The sequence below is a fragment of the Lepidothrix coronata genome, unplaced genomic scaffold (genome assembly GCF_001604755.1).
Source record: "Lepidothrix coronata isolate B3197 unplaced genomic scaffold, Lepidothrix_coronata-1.0 Scaffold152, whole genome shotgun sequence".
NCBI classification, from domain to species: Eukaryota; Metazoa; Chordata; class Aves; order Passeriformes; family Pipridae; genus Lepidothrix; species Lepidothrix coronata.
Window position 1 is genome coordinate 2,786,425 of NW_016690332.1, and position 26,621 is coordinate 2,813,045.

The window sequence follows — 26,621 nt, forward strand, 5'->3', positions numbered from 1 at the left end:
TCACTATTTCACATTTTCCACTAGGCTGATTCAAATAGTTATTTATGAACCTTACACTTCAATGGTCACTTTGATGACTAAACCATAAATTAGAATGTAAAGTGAATATAAATTTGATTTTAGAGTAACAATAAATTGTCAACAAAGAGGGATATTATTTAATTTCCACCAACATACTATGAAAAAGTCGGCAATACCAAGATGATCTACATCATAATAAACCCCAAACTTAGCAAAAAACTGTATGCTACATCTCATGTTTGCTTCAGTACTTCTGCATTTAAAAATAAAAACACTTTATATTATGCTTGGTTAGTTTTAAATATAAAGTCTTAATAATGCCAGATGACTTCATTACTTAGATCTTCAATTAAATGGGGAGGAAGAATGAATTTTTTTCCACAGAGTATGATGAAATTTAAGAGCAAGTAAATATTAATATGAATTTAGATGCTAAGGTTTTTAATAGTCCCAATGAAAAACTGGCTTTAAAGACAGTTGCTGTTTTTACAATATTTATCTCTTGCTTTACAGCTGAAAGTGAGTGACACTGAAACACAACAGAAGTTCTGCAAAGCACAAAAGTTCTCAATTTTTTACAGCAAAAAAATCTTTATTACCCAAACATCAAGTCTTACAGGGATTTGTGTAAAAAGAATTATCTTGATAAAATAATTTTCTTTTATCAGATTATTTTTTGTTAAAAAGTTCCATTGTGTATTATGTTACTCTGTGTGTTACTGTCTGTTACTCCTGGAAACATGTAAGATAAACCCTTCCAAAACTGAACGCTTATACTTTGTCTGGAAAATTTCTACAAGCATGACATTTAAGATTTGATTTAAGAGATACTTCAACAACTGAACCTGGGTCCAGGCAGATGCACAGCAAGAAGGCATAAATGAAGTTAATCCTATTGTGTGATGCTATTGGTGAGAACTCAGCACCACACTCTCAAAAAACCTGGAGACAGGTTGTGTTAAGTGCATTAACACAGCAGAAGATCTGACTCCACCTCACAGACTTTACGCTATAAATATCTGCAGCCACGAGGTCCCTCCATAGCCACTGTCCCTTGAGCAGGGATGCTTCTCAAGGCGAGCTACCCCATGTGGTACCGAGGCTGAGAGATACCTTACCTGACACCAGACATCAACAGGTTGGTAACTGATGTTTTTTGCTTATATGTAACATTTAAGATACATATAGCAAGCTTAAGCAGTAATTTTTGTATCCCATACTAACTTTAAGGGTAGTATGTAGTGGAGCATTGACCGCCAATCTGTTTGTAATAATTAAGTATTTTACATACATAAATTTACTGATTAGAACTCAAGAGACTAACTACTAGGTCAGATTTGTACAAGTGATACCCGACTCTTCTCCTGTGACACCCCTTCCTTCATTTTCTTCTCCAGCCTCTAGTACTACCCTGGAGATGTCTCAAGGATGTCAAGGCTCTCCAAGACAAAACCTCAAAAATAAGAGCTGAAAAGACTAATTATCACTTTCAGATATGAGAAAAAACACCATAACATTTAAATGCAATTGCATTGTAGCAATCCAATCTGAATTGTTTCTTCGAGAAACACTTAAAATACAAAAATAGCAGTGTTTAGGTTAAAAAAAGATAGCAAAACTATGGTAGCACAAAACAACACCTGTTCCTGGAAGAAGACACGCCAAAGAAATAATTTAAGTTGCACCTAAGTATTCATACTTAATTGTCAAATCAAAGGGCCCAGCTTCCTACTGAAATAAGAATCCATCTAACTGACCTGTGGTTTGTTTAAAGATGCATGTTAAAACAAACCATGGAGGAACAGGTGCACATATTCATTTGATGCTTAATAAAAGTACTACTGAGTGTTGACTGGTGTCAGCAAGTGAAGATTTTGCAAGGAGGAACTGCTTAAGCATTGCAAGTGCCCTTAGAGAGTTCAGATGTAGAAACTTGCTTCCTTCCAATTTCCAGTGGTCACTGTAGACAGACAGTGGGTATGTATGAGAAGTTAAAAAGTATCTGAAGTTCAACGAAGTCTTAATTTGGGTCTAAATGAGATGTTATAAATGCTACTCAGACAAGAAAAATATTGCCAGCGACTCAAATAATCCAAAGAAAAATGTATCGTGCTGTATGGACACATTTACCCAGAATTTACTTAATTCATTTTAGGATTTTTTCATTCTAACACTGTATCAGGACATAGGAAAAAACAAACACGGAAGAAAGCAAGACTATTTGAAGTGTCACACTCATCCAATGATGTGAGGAGGAAAGGCTGAAGAAAGGAATCTAATACACATAACCTAGAGGAAATAGATTCAAAGGAAAATTGGGGCAGAATAGAGAAGCAGAGTGAAGAGACAGCAAAACAAACAGCAGAGAAGGTAACAAGAGCATATAAACTTTTGACAGCAAGGCCTGTTCCAGTTAATGGAACCAACAACCCTAAATCCCCCTATTGCAACCATCATGTACAAACAGATGTTTCCCATGATTTCAAACTCAGACATACAAAAATCAACATTCATCTATGGATGTTTTGAGCAAGGATCTATTTTTTCCACCTCCGGTGGCATAAGATAGTTAACTGAGGAGGGTACAACTCTTAGATAAAATGAGAGAAATAAACATACCTGCCGACGAACAACCTCTAGGTTTGCTTTGGCTTTGTTCACTAGTTCTTCTATTTTTTCAGAATCCTTTATATTCTTGTTTTCTCTGAAGGCATCTCTTATCCTTCTGATGGCATACGTTCTAAACACAAACAATAGCAAGATGTGTATTCACAGGTGTGCCACAATTTATGAAATTTCAACATTCCTTAAAACAAGCTAATGTAAAGAAAAAAATGCATACACACACATACACATACATATTTTGCCCAATTTTATTCCTATATCTTTTTATTCAGGGTCTTGTCTTGCCAGAATTCAAACAGTGTCCAGATTCTTTAATTAAAAAAAAAAGTGGGTTTACTGGAAGTTGTTGTAGAAACATTTAATATTTCACATATCAATCCATCCTTAGTGCTGTAACAATACTGTTGGATGCCAGGCATGAATACTGCAAAGCTCAAGAACAAAACAAAAGCCTAAGGACCAGAAAGTCATTTCCCAGATTATTTTGAATCAGTATGACTATTCTTAACCTGCATATTTTAAAGGTCATTGAGCTAGCCACTAAATACATTATATATTTTTACTAGGTCTGATGTTGTAAACTAGCAGTGAACAAAGGCAGACTGATGGACCAGCCATAACAAAAAGGACTCCTTCCCTGTCATCCTTTTCTTCTCCTGCCAAGGTATATTTCACCTCTCATTCCAACATCTCCTCACCCATTTCCTCACTAAGAAGCAATAACAGGACATTATTCTGCAAGCAGGAAGATGCTATGATCTCTGCTTTCAGAGAGGAAGATCTAAAGCTGTAGCCTTTTCCAACTGCCTCTTCTTTCCAACTGCAGTCTGCAGAATACTGCTCAATACAAAATGGGGCCCATTTCCATATTAAAATAAAATTTTCAGACTTAGAGGTAGATACTTTCTTTACATGGGTCTTTGGGAGGGGCAGGAGAAATGGCAGTAAACTAATCCTGCTCAGCTATCTCAATAGTGTCCCAATTCTGTACCACCACATCACATCAATATCACTTTTACTCCAGAAAGTAAAACCCTACATGTGGCACTGGAAAGAAACAAAAGGCTGCTGCAAATACCATAAATAGTTTAATATTTCAACAACCCTTTTCAATCTTGTATAACAGTGGAACTTGAGAGACAAAATTGGCTAAAACACTATCAAAAAATGCGAAGACAACATTGAAAAATAAAATTATTGTAGGAGAAGACTGAAGAAGGGAGAGGAAGAAGAGGGAAGATGAATAGCCAGTGGCACTCTGTTCCATTAGATGGTGCTATCCAGCTCCTAATGCAGCTTTCACCAGCCAAGCAGTGTATTTTCTCTTTGAGCTCATAAATAATACATTTCAATCACAGGAATCAGGATGGTAATGGAGTGCCACTCTGCTGCCGCACACTGGCAGATGGTGCGTGCTTTTAATTAGGGCCTGTTCACCTATAATGTGACACTGGGGTGCAGGAGTGAGTGTGTGTGTGTTTGTATGTCTGAAGTTAATAGAACGTATTAAATATGGAAGCTCATTCTCATCTGCAGCTGCTGTCCCAGCAAGATTTGAAGGGGAAGCTGATTATTTCTTCTAGAAAAGAAACAACCTCAAATCATTAGGATATAGTATAATTCTGTTGCTTGATAATGGATTGATTTCAAATCACCCCATATACATATGTAGGTTAAACTGTGCAGAAACATATATTTTCTGAAAGGACATATTTCCAAGAGATACAAAGACTAACATAAACATATTCAGCTTAAAAGTAAAAACACCACCACCACCAAGTATCCATTAGTGGGTACAAGTCTTTCAAAATGCAATACAAACGAGTAAACGCTATCTACATAAAAAAGATAGATGGGACAAAAGCAAATTCTTGTTCAGTATAATGCCTACAGCTGGTGGGTTTTTTTTTTTGTTCTGTACATATGATGCATTAATTGTTACATCTTGTCTCTCTTCCTCTCACTACATCCAACAATTGTTGAGAAAGAAGAGATACATACTTAGAAAACAGTTCAATTTTTATCTATAATCATAAAGTTGCACTGTTTTTACCTTTTATGATTACTTTAAACTTTTATGAATATTAACACCCAAAGGAAGTAATTTTACATAGTCTTTAACACAATCTTAATTCTACAGCTAAATCAATGTACCCCCACTATTCTCTAAACACACTTTAAAGACTAGCTCTATATCCTGACACTACTCTTTATCAAGGTTACATTGAGATTCAATATATCACCTAAAATAAGGATGAGCTCAATTCAAAGCTCAAACCCAATACTATAATGACTGTAAAACATCCTTTCCTCCCCATTGACAGGTGCCAGGGGAACATTTTACCAACATTCAAATTCTTTAAAATTATGTAAAAAGTGTTAAGATATAAACAAACTGGCAGGTTTGGAGTAGAGGGTTTTTTTGTGAGTGTTTTTTCTTTTAAATAACAACTTTTTATATGCAACAACAGTTGTGAGCAGTGTCAAATCCAAACCTCAACGCTCTCTCCACTTCAAGAGTTTCTGAACTGAGTAGGCACTAAAAGCAAGAACTACCCTAAGAACTCCGATATTGCTTCAAGTCCATGAAAAAACGGAGCTCTTCTGAAAGTACAGTAGTGTATGTAAGCAACATATAGTAAACATACACATGCTATGAAAAGAACTTGTTCTTTTCAGACATATATCTGTTGGGGTTTTTTTTTAAAGAGCACTGCTCCAAAGATCTTCTGGTTGATGAACAGTGTTCAGGTGACCAGCTACTCTAATGGAGTGTATTTTCAGTTCAAGAAGCATAAATACTAAAACCAAACGTACCATTTGAAGGCACAGCTCAAAATGCCAGTGACAGTGATTATCTTTATGAAACTTCACAAGACTAACCTAAAAGAAGCACTATCTGAAGACAGAGAGGCAGATGAAAGGCAGATTGGCAACTGAACAAGTGGCTGTACTATATGGATGATTATTTATCCAAGGGGGCACTAAGGAACAGAGGGCATACAGCACTGCAACAAGTTTAAGCCAATGTGAGTGAAGAGGAGCTGCTGCAATTTTGCCATGCTCCCTGGTAGGCACAAACCCTCCCTCTGCCTCCTTTAGATGAGCACAGTCAGTCTGATTTGGCCCAAGTGAGCCAGACCAACTTGGTAACCTGACAGAAGGCCTATGTACTACAAGAATTAACTTCATTTTTTGTTGTTTTGGTTTTTTGTTTCCAGATTAGTGAGCTTCATATACTCTGCATGGGATTGGATGAGTATCAGCACTGAGGAGGAAGGAATACAGCAGTTCTAATTTCGTTGGATATAGTTTGCAATTGATCCCTTTCAGAAAGGTTAAGCAAGTCATGTAAACAAAGGGGACTCTTCAGTGAGAAGGTACCAAGCAAACTCTCCAGAGAAACAGAATGGGAAAGCAATTTTGGATACATACACTCAAAGAGCTCCTACAGACCTTTGGGAAAGGTCTAATTCTTAATGCAGTAGTATTCATTAAGAAACATAATGTAAATGAAAACTTGAACTACATTTCACAATGCACTGTTTTTCTCACTGTTCTTTGAAAACAGATATTGAAAAATGGCTGAAAGACGCAATAAGGCATTTTGCTTTTGTCATCCAAGTGCACTGAAATTTTAATAGAGAACACCTTTGATTTTATCTTCTGCAAAGACTTTCCAGCAAGCTAGTGACAGCGGGGCCCAAGCAAGAGTGTACAGTTGAATATATTCACTTGGCACTCTCTTACTGTGCACACTCAAAACACTTCGTGTGATCTTTACTTACATGCATCTGTCACACAATTAGTTCCCAATTAAATCAAAAGAATCTACTCAATGAGTAATAGACTTGGTGCAATGGCTTCAGACCAAAGCCACCGCAGGTGGGTGGCTACACAAGGTAACAGATGCACATCAGCAGAAAACAGAAAGAGTGGTTGGGGGTTAATGCGCGAACAACACCAGGGCCAAAACATTACCGCAGATTTACAGGCAACGGGCACTACCTGCTAATGTTAAGAGACAACAATGGCTCTAAATAATAGTAAAAAACACAGAGAAAACAGTATTTGTCCTAATACTCTACCTTGAAAGAGTTTCTCTTTTTTCTTCTCTGAAGCACAATCAAAAACCTAATGTGTCCTCAAAAAAATGAAGCCTGTAAGAAGCAAAGTCTGAACTAACGACTACTAATGAAAAATGAAATCGCAACTGAGGTACTTCGGAAAATAGTATCTGCTCAGGGATTTAGATATTTTTATTTCAAAATGTTTACTTATGTCACGCCTGGCCAAAAAAAATTAAAAATCTTTGTGCTTTGCTAAGCCAGAGTGTAAGAAAAGAAGGTGAAGCATCAGGCAAACATACTTGCTTTTTAAGTACATAGTACCAAGCTTTCAAAATAAAACTGGCCAACCAATGTCTTTCTCAGAACCACTTTGCATTTACCAGTATTACAACATGTTAAAGGCTTAAGTCATCTTTTCAAGACACATTTACAAACATGTTGACATCTCTTGTCTTTGTGATTGTCAACAAGTACAATGTATTAATAGATCACACCACAGTTATAGGCAACATATGGCGAAAACAATGGCTGTTATAAGTTTTCAGCCATTGAGTGCACATGCAAAGGTAGAACAGGAGGATTGTGGTACATATACTGTGCAAGCAAAGCAGAGTACAAGGGAAGAGCCCAGCAGGTTAGAATATTCACAACTTTCAAAAAAGGTCTAGAGTAAAATGCACTTTTCCTTATTAGTTTGAGTTGTATTTAATAAATTAAGGCAAGTGATCAGTAGCCAACCTCTAGGAAGCCCACTAGGGTTAATAATTCTGGAATGAATTATATGATGCTTTTATTTCAGGACACAATGTACAAAAGTGGGATACTGATTTAGAATACAGTACCATTATATCAAATGAGGGATCCTTTTTATGAAAAGGTCAGTTTTCTCTCACTAAATTATATTTTCTTACGACTGCTGCCTTCCAATTAACATCTATTAACTTAAGGTAGAAACAACACGATTTTTCAGAATTTTCCATTATTACTAGCAAAATGTGCACCAGATGAGATTTGCCTTACGATATTTCCAGAATTACATGTCATTTAAAATAGAAAATTTTTACAATAAAAAACTATATGCAGAAAAATCGTTTTAGCTTACTTTAAAGTTTTATTAGCATTAGTGAAGATGTATGTCTCCATATACAGAATTGCTTCAGAGGGAATGATTATTTATATAAATATATGCAGGTGTACTCATACATATTTCCATATATATGTATGTATTTACAACCTTTTTTTCCTCTATAAAGGTCTCATTGAAAGACACCGATAAAGGTGAAGCAAAAGCTGCATGTAATTACTATTTAATACTAAAGAAAGGAACATTTGACAACAGATGTGTGTTTGAGACTAGGAGGTAAGTACTTCATAGGGAAGTAGTTGCGATTTGTCTAATTAAACACAAGACCAACAGAGAGGTGTGGATGCAATGTTTTATCATCAAGGTGTTCCTCAAACTCCATCACTAGACAGATTTTCAGCAATGCCACCTCAAGAGATAGCACAACACCATCACCACCTGCCTGTTTTCTAAAAATCAAAGCAAAGCTTATTCCTGGAAACAGGATTTGCTTGGTGGAGTGGGGGTGGTGGCTGGATGCTGGGACAGGAGGAAAGAAGAGTAAAGAAAAAGTAAAATTATATTGTTGGTTAACTCAGCATTATTTCCTCAAATTTTCTAATGAAGTAGAGTCACTGGGCAGTCTTCACAAAAAGCCTACAGAAAGAAACCTACAAGCTATTACTTGGTTTCTCTGCTAATACACAAAATACAAGTTTCAAAGAAATTGCTAAGGCATATGTTTGGAACACAGCAGCACTAGAAATACTTTATGAGAGAGGATTTATAAGGTTCAAAAAGGCCAAGTGCCAAGTCCTCCACTTTGGCCACAACAACCCCCTGCAGCGCTACAGGCCGGGCACAGAGTGGCTGAAGAGCAACCAGACAGAGAGGGACCTGGGAGTTTAGATTGACAAGAAGCTGAACATGAGCCAGCAGTGTGCCCAGGTGGCCAAGAAGGCCAAGGGTATCCTGGCCTGGATCAGGAACAGTGTGGCCAACAGGTCCAGGGAAGTGATTCTTCCCCTGTACTCAGCACTGGTGAGGCCACACCTGGAGTACTGGGTCCAGTTCTGGGCCCCTCAGTTCAGGAAGGATATTGAGGTGCTGGAGCAGGTCCAGAGAAGAGCAACAAGGCTGGTGAAGGGACTTGAGCACAAGTCCTGTGAGGAGAGGCTGAGGGAGCTGGAGTTGTTCAGCCTGGAGAAGAGGAGGCTCAAGGGAGACCTCATCACTCTCTACAACTCCTTGAAAGGAGGTTGTAGCCAGGTGGGGGTTGGTCTCTTCTCCCAGGCAGCTATCAGCAAGATGAGAGGGCAAGGTCTTAAGCTGTGCCAGGGGAGGTTTAGGTTAGATATTAGAAAGAAATTCTTTACAGAGAGGGTTATCAGGCATTGGAATGGGCTGCCCAGGGAAGTGGTGGATTCTCCGTCCCTGGAGGTTTTTTAAGATGAAACTGGATGTGGCACTTAGTGCCACGGTCTAGTAACCACGGTAGTGTTGGATCAAGGGTTGGACTTGATGATCTCGGAGGTCCCTTCCAACCCAGCTGATTCTGTGATTCTATGATTACTCTCAAAGAACAGAGAAGAGGAATAAAGATTGCTGAACATTAGAAACCACATTTGAGAGCTGGTGACTGTGACCCAGTGCATATGATACACGCTGTATGATCAGATACTAGGTTTTGTAGCTTATTTCTGAAGCAAATATTGCTACTTTGCATCCCAGAGCTCAAAATATCTAATAAAAACTTCAACCTTTTCCGTGAGATCCCTTTCATTTTCTTTAATCAATCAAAACCCAAAAATGCCTCCCCAGATTTTTAGAGAGAAAACTCTAAAAAGTTTTAGAGAGAAAACTCTAAAAAGTTTTAGAGAGAAAACTCTAAAAAGAAAACTCGTGGCTGTTTTATGAAAGAACTTATTTTTCTGACTGTATCTTTTCATCAGTTTGTGCCTGTACCCATTTCAAAGCAGAGATCACGGATGACCACCCGATCAACAGTCATTCATGTTGGAAATCAGTTTCAAAGGTCTCTCCTCCCAAATCCCCTGCTGAAAGGAGGGTCAGTGATGGCATCAGATTAGATTACTCACAGCTTTGTCCAGCCATGTCTTTAAAAACAGGATGTTGACCAGGTCACCTAGCTAGGAAACATGCTCAATTGTTTGGCTGTCCTTAGAGGAAAAAGCTTTTCCTTAGAGCCAGTCTGAAAACCCCCTCTTCCTGCACTTTACATCTGCTGCCACTTTTTCTCCTGTCAGGCACCTCTGGATACTTTGATCTACTGGCTGCTTTTAGGTTCCCTCAATGTTTTCTCTTCTCCAGGATGAGCCAGACAGCTCCCTCAGCCTTTTTTCACAGTGCTTCAGCCACTCTGGTGGTTTCTTCTCATCTGGCTTCAGGTTGTCCATGCCTTTCCTGTATGGAGGGCTGAGGAAGGCAAGAGTGGATGCATTACTACAGATATGATCTACCAAGCACTGAGTAGAGAGGGACAATCGCTCCCATCAATCTGCTCGCTGAGCAACTCTTGATACATCTCAGGATACTCTTAGCCTTCCTTGCTGCCAGGGCACACAGCTCAGTTACCAAACACTTCCTTCTTCATGGTCCCAGAATACTATCAGTGCTATTCACAGTTAACTATGATTATTTTTGTCATTCATTGAAACATACATTTTTGTTGCTATACTTCTAAAAATATTGACTTGATTCTAAGTGTAACGAATCTTTGCAGAAGGGAATGTTTTTTGGAAGGTCAAAGTTAAAAGAAAAAAGTAAAGATGTTCAAATGAAAGCATTCTTTTAATCTTAATTGGAGTTGCAACTGCAATGTTATACTGCAGGAGAGGTTAAAAAAGAGGGTTACCAGTGAAGGACCCAATTGAACAAGTTGTTCAGTTAATGAGGGCAAGGATGTGCTGCAGGAACTAGAATCAGAATTTGCTACAGATGAAAAGTGTCCTGATGGTCTGAAATGAGTAATAGCTCTCTGCTGAGCTTTCACTGCCAAGTCCCTGCCAACTGCTCACCAGGACACTGGGGAAGCTTAACAGTCCAGTTACCAGGTGGAGAATGCCATGAAACTACAAGTTCAAACCCTGACCAAGCTGATTTCTCTCTTCTTTCTTTTGAGACAGATATACACCACTCCATTTGCTGTGCTAGTGTTTCTGAACAGTTCTTAAAAAGGCCTGGCCTGCTGTGTATTATCATTACAAATTCCACTATATTTTCCTGGAAAAATCAGAGTTTTACTCCAGTGCTGTGGCCAACATTTCACTCTTCAGCATAGCTGGAGGTTCCCCTTCCATTCTAAGAAGAGAGACAGTTTAGCTTGTGACTTGGGTACCCTGAAGGGGGCTAAACATAGTGCACCCCTTGGTGATTGTAACTGTTCATTTAGAAACCCACTGGGTGCTAAGCAGCCTTGCTGGAGGCAAGCATTTCCCACTTGACAGTGGGAAATGATTTGCCTTTGATGAAGCAGTAGTGCTTACTTTTAATTAAACAGCAAGGCATAAAGCCTTGGAATATTCTACCTTCTTGGACTGCAATGTGGTTGGTCAGGATGATGATGAGATTTTGATACAACATTTCTGAAGCAGAGCATTATTTCTGAAAGTAAAGATTCAGATATAGAAAACATCTACAATACCCGTATTATTATTATTTTAATATGGAAATTATAGAAAAGCTAATTCCTTAGAAGAGAAAAGGGATTGAGTATCAGAAATGTGTTGTTAGCATAGAGTTTTAGAATAAATGAGATATTTTGACTTATGAAAGACTTAGAAAATAGTTCTCTAAAGGTCACCTGAGGTGAAGCATTGTTCGTCATCTTGATAGACTAGTACTTTTGAGCATACTGAACAGATTCCTAACAAAGTTTTATTTTGTAAAAGTGATCCTTAGATTCTAGTAATAAAGATGATTAATTTTACCTCTTGGTTTTTGCTCAAGTAAACTTGTGTTTTTTGAGATAGAGGGATTTAAGCATTGTAAGTCCAAAATGAATCTAGTAAAAGAAATTGCATTGAAATTAGATAGGATTCAGTCACCTCATGACCAAGACAACAATAAACCAGAAATACAATTTATTAAACAATCCAAATGAAATAACATACCACATGTTCAGACTGCTTATATACAACATACTAAAAGTTACAGGATTTAGAACATTGAAGTTATTATCCAGTATTTATTCTCTCATCCATTTCTATCAGCTTTATAGCTGATCAAAAAAATCTTTGTTCCTTATAACTCAGTCAGTAATGACAAACATCCCCCACTGGATCTCCTATCACCATATGGCTCAATGACCTTCCCTCATTTATAGCAAAGCACTGCATGTTTAGTTTAGCAAATCTGCAACATCAATTTTGACAACAATGATGGATACTTGAAATTACAATGTAATACTTAGCAGCATAGAAAATTCTAATATATGCAAAGCCTATTAGTCAAATCTAGAGCCTAAAAAAATCAATTTGGAATTCATAACAAAATCATCATCCTACTTTGTGCATACAACAGAGTACTGAATATTATTTTTAGACATTTGGGATTGTAAATACAAGCCTTTGGACAATGCATGTAATGTTTCAAGGCTCAGAAAAAAAGGAACGCAAGTTATTTTGTACACTGTGAACACTACCTAAGGCAGAGAGAGTCAAGAGGACTAGATATTTCTTTCTGTATTTTTTTCTATTTAATTAGTTACAGGATATGGAAGTCTACACAATCTTTACCGGTGATTACACTAGCGTGAAAGAAACAGGGGCTGAAAACTCCATCCTTAAACAAGAGTGGAACAGTAACCAGAAATGCAACAGATACAAACTCTGGGTGTCTCCTCATCCCCACAGGAAATCAGATGCAGCTTCTCACAAGATGACAGAGCAGGAGGATCCATGGGTGAACAGAGGCGAGGTTCGAAGGGAAAAGAATATTCTGCTCGGTAAAGCTGAGCGACTGATTCACCACGCCAGAGAGACAGATTTGCAGTTCTGAGGCAGGCATAGCTGATTTTCATCATCATAAATAACGCAGCACCTCTGTGTGCCAGAACTACCCACCATACTTTCTGCACTGCCCGGCTCTCCACTCCTTGTACTTCCCAAGTGCTTTCAGCACAAGCAAGCATTGGAAAGAGCCAGACCCTGCGCAGGTTAGTCAGGGAACAATATGTCCACAGCTCTATATCTTTGGGGTGTAATAATGATCAGCTAAGACATATCCAAGATCTCCACTAGCTCCAATAAAATAAATTGTGCTTCTCAGGACCTGTACATTGTACATATTTTTCTGAAGTCCAGAAATAACATAGTAATCAAAGTATAATACTAAAACCTGAGTGAAGTAACACAACAGTCTTGAAAGATATTTCACATAAAAGAAAGAAAGAAAAAGAAAAAAAAGGGTTACACCCATTTTCCTACTATTTCTCCTACAGTGACAATAAAAAAAATGTAGGATGGATGATTATCTGCCAAATATGAAGCAAAGAACATCTACCAGCCAAAATGTTTCTTTTAGGCTATGTATGGCCTCCACCTCTAAAACTGTGGTGCATACACCCTAACTCTCCAAACTGCAGATCCCAGCATACAATGCAATACTTTGATCTGACCAGACAATATACGCTTTGAGACAGAAAAATGAGATTAAACTTTAAACTCAAGTCCAGTGAACAGAAGTCATTCAATAAACCTGCTGACAGATCTTCTGTGCATTGAAACAGTTTAATCACTGTAACAGAACTGGAGATCAGAAATACTCAGGAAGACAAAGAGAGGGATCAACTTTCCTACTTCAAGAAAAGAAACATTGACAAATGTCTTTTAATCTAGTCAAGCCTAAGTACGTTAAGTATAGATGTTAAAATTTAAAGGTGAAGATAGGCTAGAGTCAGTAATTGTTAAGGAATCTTCCAGTCAACCTCTTACACTCTCTCTTAGAGTCTTAAAGTAAGAAGGAAAAAAACCCTCACCTTATTCTATTTCTGTATCTATATCTATATACATTTTATTTAATAAGACTGAGTTCAGAGTGGTACAACTATATATCAAAAAAGGTTCTGCATTTCAAGCCAAAAGTGTGCTCCAAAAAAACACAGACAGTACTTAATAGCTAATTAAGAGTCACATGAAAATATTCATTCACATGAGTGATGGTAGCACTTTTTGTCCTCTATCTGCAAGGAAGGAAAAAGAAAACATACAGCAAACACCAGCTCCTTTTCCTCCCATAAGCACATGATTGCTGGCTGCAAGAAGTTCTTCTCAGATAACATCTACTCTAAATGTAGAATTAACATCTGGCTTAAACCTCAGTAACTCAGATGAGTACTGTCTAAGGTTACCGCACGAGATAATAGCAGAAGAAAAGAGGTATCGGGAGTGGTCTATTTTTCATAACAATGTTTTCAGTATAACATTTTATGACCAGATTATCTTTCCTTTGACATGTGACATGACCTTCCATTCCCCTGGGTAGCAGAAAAGGTTTCCAATCTAGGAACAAATTACCCACAGAAGTTGCAGAAGCACCACGTCCCCAGCTAATGGTAACAATACCTTGCGTTGATAAAGAATTTCTCCTTCAAGGGTTCCAACAAACTGTTGGGAAATAAAAGCCCACAATCAAGCCCCAAAACCCATACAGGTTAGTAAGCACTGCCAGTAGTTCCCAGAACAAGGAGTTCTGTAGATATACACACAGCATACTTTTTTGCCCAGCCCTGCACTGCCGTAGCTAATAGGACTATATTCATCCTATGTTGCCCTTGCTTTCGGAGGTGATTGTGAGGATGCCACCACCAGTTTGATAAATAGTCATATTTCCGTGCAAATTCTGCAAATAATAGGCAGCAATCTGGGGTATAAATTATGAACTGAAAATAATAAATTAAATTTAGTAAAAAATATGCTCAATAACTCTGGAAATCGGGAAACCTATCTAAAGGTCTACATGAAATGCATTGCTTATTACTGTTTTGTAAACAAAACACTGGAACATTTATTTTCATACTATAAATTAGTTAGATCAGAGAAAAAAACATTATGAGTGAGACATATAATTTACTTTGGCCTGTAATAAAACTACTTAATCCATCAACGTTCCTCCCTTCAAAACTAGTTTACATGTGAAGACCATTACTTTGAAAACCTATTTGCTAATTAACTTCACTAGAAAAATGCTGTGATATTTTAGATGGGTCAAAGATGTTTTCTGAAACTTAGTAGCAGCTTAGTTTCAAGGCAACACAACACAGCTCTATTTGGCATCACAAACATAATTCAAGCTATAAACTTCAAGGGCCATCTTACACATTTCATTTGAGCTACATTGACTTCAAAACATTTTTCTGAGAAGGAGGCATCTAATGTTATTTAAATAAATAAAAACACTGAATACATTTGGATGAGTGAATGAATTATTGTTTCACAAAGAATTCCATTAGTGATTCAATACAAAACTTCATGAAATGTGATGGCCTGTACCTGGCCCTTTCCACTCCCCTCTTCTTAACTGTGACTAACAATGCAAATAAATGAGGGCTCTGCACCACACCCCCCCCCAACCACCCACCCTGGCCACATTTGGTTCTTTCATTGCCATTCTAACACAGTCTGCAGAAATTTAACATTCATGCAATGCATAACTGTGACGAGATAAACTGAGTTTCTCTGACACCAAGGCTCTCAGGAAACCCATGCCCACACTTCTCCTGCTTATGCAAACAATAAAGATGTTTACATCTGTGTGTGACTGCAACTGAGTATTGTGATAACATGGATGTTTGTTGGGGAAATACATGATGCCACTAAATAAATACTACCAAGCAAAAATATGATGTATCCTGCAAGCAAATACCAGTTAGCAAAAATCACATGCTGTGTAAGAGAAAGATGGAGACAATTCTCTAAATATTGACCTCACAGGATACAATAAATTATTTTCATAGGCACTTAAAGTCACAGAATTAAGTTTAATTACATAAGCTTCAATACCACAAAGGATTAGTGATTATTAACAATGTATTAGAATGAATTATAGTCTCAGGGAAGTATTTTTAATTAATTTAAATTATACACACTTTCTCTGGCAGTTAAAATAAGAGAATCTTACTCTTAACCAAGCTAATAATGTAAAAACAGGTCTTTAATGGTTCCAGACCAGGATATGCCAGACAAGAAAGGACCATCAAGACCTGTCAATGAAGATTCTTCTGTAACAGGACTAACACACCTGTCATACTTCCTCTAGTTTCCACAATGGATTCACAGCTTGCTTTAAACAGGGATTTTGCAAAAGGATTACTGGGATTGAGTAGAAGTGAATTCCCGACCTCTTGCCACCAATACATTCATATATGCATACACACACATAGTATTTACTTTGTGCATGGGCTTCTTTTCTTTAGAAGATGTAATGAGATATAACAAATTGCTATTTATTTAATAAGTTACAAAAAAAAAAAATGTATCTAAGCAGCAGCTTTCCCCAAAACTTTGTAACAAACATGCTGAAGAAAGTCTAGTCCCAAGTATTAAACTGAGTCCTGAGTTTCTGAATACCATCCAAGCCTGGCATTTAGCCATTCCCAGCACAGGACCTTCAAATTTTCCTGAAGAATACTTTAAATATTTTATTTCACACACTTTCTGTTAAGGAAGAAAGCAGCTGAATTCAACTGAATTCTTTCACTATTATCATATTAAAGGCATTGCATCCTGAGAAGAATGTTAGAACTTTATACAGAGATCAGGTAAAAAGGAAAAAAATTCAATAGAATAGAATAGAATAGAAAGTAGAAAAAAATGTGAAGGGAAAAAAGTCACATTCCATAATGCCATCAATAGTGTCTGGATGATTTGTGGCATCTTTGCTCTTGAGAAAGAACTATATCAAGAAGAATCACCAAGAATATTCCTCACTTAGGACATCCTGTGTACTGAGTTCTGTGCAAAACAGTCATGGAGCAGCTGGCTCAAGTATTCACACATGCAAGAAAACAACCAAGAAAGTTTCCTTTCATGCCCATTTTTTTTGAAAAAGGAGACAACCATGCATAATCCAGGATTGTACTTTGTTGGTTAGCAAACCCAAAACCACATGGGAAGAGCTTTATCAGAGGCAGTTTAGAGATCATCCCTGCTGAGCACTGCTGCAGCAAGTGGTTGTGAAGGTTGCCTAATCTACAGCAGTTTCTTTTTCTTACAAAATTACTTTTTTCTTTTTTTAATCCAGAACGCTGTTCTTGTAAAGAATACTTTAAATAATAGCTTGTGTCTACTGTGCCTTGAACCAACTCAATGTTACGAGGTCAGCATCTTTTCATTATGGGCTGCAACACATGGATATGGTGAGGAAGTAAATGTTAAATCCACATCCAAGAGTAAGGAAAGGAGGAGGACAGCATTTTAATGCTTTGGAACTATATTTCTATTACAGAGTGTTTTTCATCAACCAGAAATCATGTGCATATGTCTATGGGCATGAATCAGTACCAGAGGCAGTAATTTTTCTATTATTATCATTAGTTCTCAAACAAATACCACTGGTAAATAAATGTTATGTAAGAAGAAATATGTCCCTCTTCTACTGTGCTATAGAAGAATAACAAGCGGCCACAGCAGATTTAGTCAATTTGGTGCCTTTCCTAAAATAACAAAACAACTAAAACAGCAAATCGGTCTTTTGAGGAAGCCCCCACTCATCTGTCTTACAAATATAAAATTTCAGTTTTTCCAGATCTCTGTATGCCACATATGCACTCCAAACTCTTCCTTCAAATTATTACTATTCAAAATCCTCCTCTGTCAAAGAAAAAAAAAAAGGAAGTCAAGAAAATGACACCAAATCCAATGCATAGATATCAATTATTGTTTAGGAAAAGCATAATTTTACAAGGGTAAAATGAATGTATTTGGAAAATGACAATCACTGTTGAACCTTTAAATCCAAGACAGGAACTCCAAATGAACATGATCAATGGAACTTAGAGGCAATGATTTTCAGTTGGGAAATGTTACTATAAAGAAATCAAAATATTTGGCCGAACCGTTTCCATTTAGTTTAAAATTCCTTTTCAAAGGATGATATCTAATGGTTATGTTTTGACATTTTGGAATAGAATGGTTTAGTTGTCATTCAAAAATATTTTATATATATACACAATACTGAAGTCAAATGGAAATACTTCAATACTGTCACACCCCAATCCAAAATCATGCTCTTATACCTCTAGATTTTCCCCAAGAGCGCATATATTTCCACGTTTTACTACAATTCAGATTGTCATCATCTCAGTCCTTTTCACAGTTCTCATCCTAATCAGAATGCTGAGCAGCATCCAGAGTTCTTAGAATACTGACATCTCTATTCAAGCATACATGATTCTGACAAAATAAGGCAATATAATATACATAAAAGAGCCTAAAATAATCTAATGGCAAAATAATATGTGGTCACTGAAATAATAGCTAAAATTTCCCCAAGGAAAGAGACATTAGTAAGGCCAACCACAAACCTGTGACTGCTCTACAAAATGATCTGCAAACATGCAGTGCCTGTTTACCTGTGACTTTGGGCTATGCTGCTGCCAGGTGAAAACAAGTGTCTGCAATAGCATAGGATGGAAACCACCCTGCACCCCGGGCTCTAGAATATCACAGCTGCTTGGAGCCCTGACTTTTTTTATACTTTTCAAGTACATTACAGAGGGAGCCACATACTCATCATATGAGAAATTAACTCAAAGACTCCTAAAGTTTATCATCACTCGGAACGCAGACAGCAATTACAAAGAGAGAGAACGAAAATAAGTTATCTGCCTTCTTTGCACAGCCAAGGAAAAACACGTACTGTAAAGCTGAAAGTCTGTCATCTTATTCCTACAAAGAAGTCAGACATCTCTGCTGGACAGAACTGACAATTTTATTTTTTTCCTGCATTTCTTATCTCAGCTACAAACTACCACTTTGGACAGAACACAGTACTTTCTATAACATGGCATGCCTCCCTTTTCTCATTATTGTTTGGAATTTTTTTCTTTTTAATCACCATTTAGTCTTTTTTTTTGTCCCTAACACAGAGAAACATAAACAATCTGCTGGCACATCTTGTCAATCACAAACTTCATTAGGAGATCCAGCAAGAAAAAGGCTTATTCAGCTTCAATACCTGTCACATGTAAAATTTTTAACAAGACTGTTAAAATACCTGAGTGACAAAAGTGAAAAAAAAAAGACAGTGACAGGATTCTATAGACCAAGGACTAAAAACAAAGTGAGATTTTTCAATTAAAGTGACAAAATAAGGTATGTTGGAAGGAAGAGAAAGAAACACATTTTTGAAAAAAGAGTGTTCTTAAAAAATTTAACTTGGTGTGAATTATGTTGTCAAAAGAGTTGCTAGCAGAATCTTAACAACTTTATGCCCTCTTGAAAAACAGGACATTAGCAAGTACAAGTCAACTCAATCTATATTTGTGCAAAAATCCAGGTGCTCTCATGAAAGTTCTGAACTGGTGTGTCTGATATTCCCATAACCTGCTCCTTCCCTGGTCTGAGGAACCGTTGAGACACGTGCCACACAGGAATGGACAGCCTGACTTGCTATGGCAGTAATAACTTACTCCCAGACATCATCTTTCCTACTGTAACAGCAGCAGGAGATGGCACCTTTTGAGCAGCTTCCCTCCTTTGTATGGGCCCATGGGAAGTGGTGGATTCTCCACCTCTGGAGGTTTTTAAGATGAGACTGGATGTGGCACTTAGTGCCATGGTCTAGTAACCGTGGCGGTAGTGGATCAGGGGTGGGACTTGATGATCTCAGAGGCCCTTCCAATCCAGCTAATTCTATGATTCTATGATATGATGTGGCCAGAGTCCTTTTCTGAAATCAAGAGCATTAAACCCCTCAGCCCAAAGCCCATGAGCAGAATACCCTTGCAGCCTGCCGAGTCGACCTACTTGATCAGTGCATAGCAGACCCCTTTCCCTGAGGAATGAAAAAGTCCTCCTCATCAGACTTGTGCTCTAGACCCTTCACCATCTCTGTTGTCCTACTCTGGACATGGCTCAGCACCTCAGTGGTTTTCTTCTAGTGAGGAGCCCAGAACTGAACATGGCACTCAAGGTGTGGCCCCACCAGTGCTGAGTATAGGGGGACAATTGCTTCCCTAGTCCTGCTGGCCATACTATTTCTGACACAGGCCAGGATGCCTTTGACCTTCTTGGCCACCTGGTCACACTGCTGGCTCCTGTTCAGCTGCTAGTCCCTTTCAGTTGGGCAGCTTTCCAGCCACTCTTCCCCCAGCCTGTAGCACTGCAAGGGGTTTTTGTGACCGAAAGGCAGGACCTGGCACTCAGCTGTGTTGAATCTCATACAATTGGCTCAGCCCATTGATCCAGCCTGTCTAAATCCATCTGCAGAGCCTTCCTACCATTCAGCAGATCAACACTCCTGCCCATCTTGGTGTCACCTGCAAACTGACCAAGGGTGCACTCAATCCCCTTGTCCAGATCATGGGTAAAGATATAAAATAGGACTGGCCCTAATACTGAGCCCTGGGGAACACCACTTGTGACCACCCACCAATCAGACATAGCTCCATTCACAACCACTCTCTGGGCCTGAACATGCAGCCAGATTTCTATCCAGCAACAAGTACACCTGTTCAAGCCATGAGCAGCCAGTTTCTCTGGGAGAATGTTATGGGAAATGGTCTCTAGGCGGACAACATCCACAGCCTCTTCCTCATCCACTAAGCAGGTCTGTCGTGCTTCAACCCCAGCTGGCAACTAAGTAACACAAGCAGTCCACCTGCTCTCTCATTTCCCCTAACTGCCCTGGGGGGCACATGGAGAGGAGAATGAGAAAACAGTAAAATATATTACTAATAACGATGATAATAATAATAAAAACAAACAAAACAAAACAAAAGATAAAGAGAGAAATAAAATCCAATTGAAACAAGTGATGCAGAATACAATTGCTCTTCACCTGTTGACTGATGCTCAGCCTGTCCCCAAGCAGCAGTCGGCCCCTTCCAGCCATCTCTGCCCAGTTTAAATACTGAGCATGACGTTCTAAGGTAAGGAATATCCATTTGGACAGCTTGGGCGTCTGCTGTCCTGGCCATGTTCCCTCTCCCAGCTTCTTGTGCACCTCCTCGCTGGCAGAGCACAACACACTGAAAAGTCCTTGACCTAGGTTAAGCACTACTTAGCAACAATCAAACGTCAGTGTGTTAGCAACATTATTCTCATACTGAATCCAAAACACAGCACTCTATCAGCTACTAGGAAGAAAATTAACTCTAGCCCAGCTGAAACCAGGACAGAGTCACCCACTCATAGAAGAAGACTGGGTTGCTCAGGCAGGACTTGCCTTTTGCAAACCCACACTGGCATGGTCTGATCCCATCATTGTCCTGCACATGCTGTGTGATGGCACTAAAGATATCTGGCTTCATGGCCTTCCATGGCACTGAGGTCAAGCTGACGGGCCTATAGATCCCTGGATCCTCCATCTGATCTTTTTTGTAGATGAACACCACATTGACTAACCTGCAGTTGCCTGGGACCTCCCTGGTTAGCCAGGACTGATGATAAACGATGGAAAGTGGCCCAGTGAGCTCTTCTGCCAGCTCCCTCGGTATGCCTCTATGGATCCCACCTAGCCCCACATGCCTGTCTGTGTCTAAGTGCTGTAGCTGGTCGCCAACCATTTCCCCTTGGATTATGAGGGCTTCATTCTGCTCCCTATTCCTGTCTTCCAGCTCAAGGGGCTGGAGACCTAGAGAACAAATGGTCTTACTATTAAGACTGAGGCAAGGAAGGCATTAAGTACCTCTACCTTTTCCTTATCCTGCGCCCCCATGTTTCCTCCTGCATCCAATGAAGGATGGAGATTACCCTTAGCCCTCCTTTTGTTGCTGATGTATTTATAGAAACATTTTTTATTTTCTTTTATGGCAGTAGCCAGATTAAGTTCTGCCTGGGCTTTGGCTCTTCTATTTTTCTCTCTGCATAGCCTCATGCTATCCTTGTAGTCCTCCTGAGTGGCCTGCCCTTTCTTCTAAAGGTCAAAAACTCTGCCTTTTTTTTTCTTTTTTTCCCCTTTGAGTTCCAGCCAAAGCTCTCTGTTCAGCCAGGTTGGCCTTCTTCCCTGCTGGCTCATCTTTCAGCACATGAGGACGGCCTAGTTCTGCGCCTTGAATATTTCCTCCTTGAAGAATGTCTAGCCTTCCTGGATACCTTTGTCCTTCAGGACTGCCTCTCAAGCGACTCACTTGGTCTCCTAAACAGGCCAAAGTCTGCCCTCTGGAAGTCCAGGTGGCAGCTCTCCTGATCCCCCTCCTTACTTCTCTGAGAATTGAAAACTCTGTAGTTTCACTATCGCTTTCCCCAAGGTGTCCTGAAACAGTTACATCACCCAACAGTTGGCAAAAAACAGGTCCAGTGGGGCACCTTCCCTAATCGGTTCCCTCACCAGCTGTTTTAGGAATTTATCTTGCACACACTGCAGAAGCCTCCTAGACTGCTTCCCCTCTGCTGTATTATATTCCCAGCAGATATCCCATAAGCTGAAGTCCCCCCTGAGAACAACAGCTAGCAATATTGAGACTGTTCTATGGCTCTATGTTCCATGACTCCCTAAAATCAGACCAACAACCATGCTGGTCAAAGCAGGAAGAGTAACTGGCACTGAAAAACCAGTGCAAATTATTTTGTTCGGTTTTGTTGTTAGGTTAGCAGAGATTTGCAAAAATCAGATGTACTAGTTTTAAAATCTTGAAGGACATGTCTCAGATGAAACTGCATGCATTCAATTAACTTGTTTCCAACGCAAAAACTGTTTTGACAATTTTTTTCCCTGATTCTTCTATATACTGGGTAGTTTTATTAATCAAATAATATTGCACATTCTAATAGAAAAATCAATTCCATTAAAATGCAATTTACAGAGACAAGGAAAAAATGTATCTATAAATAAAAATGCAACATCCACCAATTAACAGAGAACATAATGGATAACTGAAATAAATTTACAATAAATCAAGAAAAGACCTTAAAAAAACCATAAAAAAATTATTTGCAGAAAAATTCCAACAGAGAGACTTAAAGCTTCTGACACTGCTCATAACTACAAGAAATTAAAGAAATAGAAAGGAAATGAGCTGGAAGCATGCCATATGATGCTACCCTGAACTTATTACCCACTGTTAGTATCTTTACAGGCCAAGGAAGGCTAGGGATGTGAAAATCATAGTAATGTTGCTTAGCTAGACTCTCTGGAGCTTATCCAGGCTAACATCACACTTGAAGTAGGCCTACATGTAACAAGGTCAGGTCAGCCATGGTGCTGTTTGGTTAAACCTGTCACAGAAACCTTCAAGAATGGAGATGACAAACTCTCTCGGGGGAGATCTGCTCCAGCCCTGCGCTGCCCTTCTGAAGAGAACTCCCTTCCATTAGATTCCCATGTATTAAGACCACTGAGCTTCAGTCACATTAAACAAGCAAGAAACTTTTAAGTTCGGATTATCTTCATCTACAACCAGATGTTTTCTGTACCAAAACCAGACACAACATAATGCCATTATTTAAATCACAAATGATATTTAGAAATACCCCTTAAATCCATTTAGTTGAGATTGTAATCCAACACATCATAAACCATCAGAAGTTCTAATTTTGTCAACCACACAGAAGAAAATAGTACATTCATTACAAACCATCTTTTTGACTCAAAACCTAACATCTTGCCTCTCTGCATATTGATTTTCCCCCAGTACAAGTCACTCTCCATTCCTCAGACTGTCTGCATGGGTAATAAAGCAGAAGGGTAGACATGAAATTACTTACAGTCTACTAAATTCTCTCTCCCTGATGTTAAAACCTGGCCTATACATCTGGGGCTCTAAACACTCTGTGACATTTACTTCAGGACTCTGGAGATGCTCCTGTGTTATTCTGAAGATTGACAGTGGTGACCTCAGTTACTCTAAGACATGAATGCTATTCTTCAAAGTTACCGGTCAAGTTCTTCCAGGTGGTAGAAGAAAATCCAGCACTACTAGATGACATATAGAATATATTTGCCAGGAAAGTCATAAAAAAAAATATTGAATTTTCCACCACAATCTATATGTACACCTGTCCTGGTTTGTCTGAGATAGAGATAATTTTTTTCCTAGTAGCTGGCACAGTGCTGCGGTATGGATTTAGGATGAGAGTGATGTTGATAACACACTGATGTCTCAGCTGTTAGTAAGCAGGGTTTACACTAAGTCAAGAAATTTTCAGCTTCTCACACCAACCCACCAGCAAGTAGGCAGGGGCACAAGAACCTGCAAGGAAATACAGCCAGGATGATCCAAACTGGCCCAAAAGATATTTCATACAATATGGTGTCATGCTCAGTATATGAACTAAGGAGAAAGCTGGCTGGGGGCTGATGCTTGGGAACTGTCTGGGCATTGGCTGGCAGATGGCGAGCAACTGTATGTGCATCACTTGTTTTGTATATTCTGATTCTATTATTATTATCCATTAATTTTTTTGTCCTATTAAATGTCTTCATCTCAACCCACAAATTTTACTTTCCCTCCCGCTCCCCCCCCATTCTCTCCTCCACCCCACTGGGGAGCAGGGAGTGAGCGAGCAGCTGTGTGCTGTTTAGCTGCCAGCCAGGTTAAACCAGGGCAACAAAATTAGGAGAAAAAGCACAGTAAGCAAATGAGGAGACAATAAACAGCTGATCATACTCCAGACGTACGCTTACAAATATGCACTGTTTGCAATAACAAAGTATTCTGACATTCTCTAACCAAAATCAAAAATCAATAATATTAATCTTTAATACTTCCTACTTTGCTACAAGTTGGTTCTTTACTAAGTGTTAACCTAAGTGTGGTTCTAACCTAACCACACTTAGGTTAACTCCAGTGTATTGCCATATCACATTACAGCAGCCCTGAGGACACGGTAGGACTGCTTATCTTGGCATAGAAGAAGCTAACGGGGCATCTATTTTACCTGTGGGCGTGGCATGAACACCGAGGCAGAATTGTTGTTGTCATCCCAGCAGATCTCTAAACATAACAGCTGCTGATCATTTCTTGCTAGAAAATGCTATTGCTTTTAGTGCTCACAAATGTGTATACACCACAAGATTTAATATGGTTGCTGATTTTACAGTCTGAGGACAGACCCATCAAAAACTGAGATCTTTCCCTTACAGAAAGAGGCAACTTGCACTTTGATATGGTGTAAAAAATCAGACATGCAAGGTAAACATATATCTTAGTTTTCTATCCTTTAAAATTTGCCAGTGAACCAGGCACATACATACTTCATTTTTTGGGGGATCTGAGGTAGGGGCCTGGGCTCTGAGTATGGTTTACTGGCAAGAGATTACAACAACTTCCCCTGTGCTCCAGCAGCAAGGGGCTGAGCAGAGGGAGGGGTCCATATACAGTCTGTGAGGCTGGTGCCACCAGTTACTGGTACAACCAGTGAGGTGGTGCTGGCTTGCTTCCGCTGACTGCTGCAGATTCAGCTTCCTCACTGCTCACCCTCCAGCACAAACCCATTGCAGAAAGCATGCCATGGCCCAAACAAGAGCTTCATTCGGCTGTTCACCAACTGCACATCTCATGGGCCTCAAGCCATCTTCATTACGTACAATCCTTTCTTTGTTAGCCAGAACCAGGGCAACCTGGGATACACAGGACAGTGAAAAGCAGAAGGCGGACTTGATAGCAAGGGAACATGATTGAACTGCTGTGTGGAGTTGGCAATGAAGGTTTATTAGCACTAGTTCAATTTCAGCCCCACAGTCTTTCTTCTCATGAGGTTTGTGGAATACTTGTGCCTTGAAGAGCACAGGTTCACCACGGTTATGCAAGTTCAGAGGCTTTTGTTCCCAATTCTTCCCAGCTGGAGATGATTCACTGCAAAAGTAGCTCACATGTCTCTGCCTGTGGTCCAGTTAAGTGGAAAAGTGAGTAAACTACCAGTGGACAATGCAATTTTGCAGTGCTGGTGGGTAGCACCCCCCATACACACAGCAGATTATCTAACATTCACCAGGCTTATGCCTAACCCTTGCCAAAAAACAGTGCGTGTCTTTCACTGATAACCAGAGAAGGCAGGCAGGCAGTGTAGCATCCTGTGTGGCAGGATGAGTGAACCCTGCTCCTGTTGCACACAGCACCCTGAGCCTGAACAAAGCACATGGTGGCAGGGTTTGGCTGTAACCTGGCTCCGGCTCTTCCCTTCCAGGAGAGAAACAGCAGCCAGACTAGACACGAACTTTGTCAAGTTCACAACTTATTTACGGTTGGAAGGGACCTCTGGAGATCACCTAGTCCAACCCCACTGCCAAGGTAGGGTCACCTAGAGCAGATTACACAGGAACATGTCCAAGTGGATTAGGAATGTCTCCAGAGAGAGACCTCTCTGGGCAGCCTGTTCCAGTGCTCTGCCACCCTCAATGTAAAGAAGCTCTTCCTCATATTGAGGTAGAACTTCGTGTGTTTTAGTTCATGGCCGTTACTCCTCATCCTGTCTCTGGGCACCACCAAAAAGAGTCTGGCACCATCCTCTTGACACCTCCCTTTGCGATATTTAGATGCATTGATGAGATCCCCTCTCAGTCTTCTCCAGACTAAACAGGCCCAGCTCCCTCAGTCTCTCCTCATCAGAGAGACGCTCCAGACCCCTAAACATCTTTGCAGCCCTTTGCTGGACCCAGTAGGTCCTTGTTGTTCTTGTACTGAGGAGCCCAGAACTGGACACACTACTCCAGGTCGGGAC

The 26,621-nt window shown here is 39.4% G+C and overlaps 1 protein-coding gene across 5 annotated transcripts in view; it reads right to left on the reverse strand.

Moving 5' to 3' along the window:
• The window catches only part of LYRM4 (LYR motif containing 4), a 90,743-nt gene that overhangs the window by 63,692 nt on the left and 430 nt on the right, over positions 1-26,621 (reverse strand). For 3 of the 5 annotated variants that reach the window (XR_001877002.1, XR_001877003.1, XM_017828750.1), the window contains exon 2: positions 2,641-2,761. The exons of 1 other annotated variant lie outside the window; for it this stretch is intronic. Coding sequence is in view for 2 of the 4 variants with exons in the window: in XM_017828750.1 (XP_017684239.1) it covers positions 2,641-2,761 (121 nt within the window). In the remaining 2 variants the exon portion in view is untranslated. Of the gene's footprint in view, positions 1-1,821; positions 1,982-2,640; positions 2,762-26,621 lie in introns of those variants that run through there. One more of the 5 variants, XM_017828752.1, reaches the window with a different exon arrangement.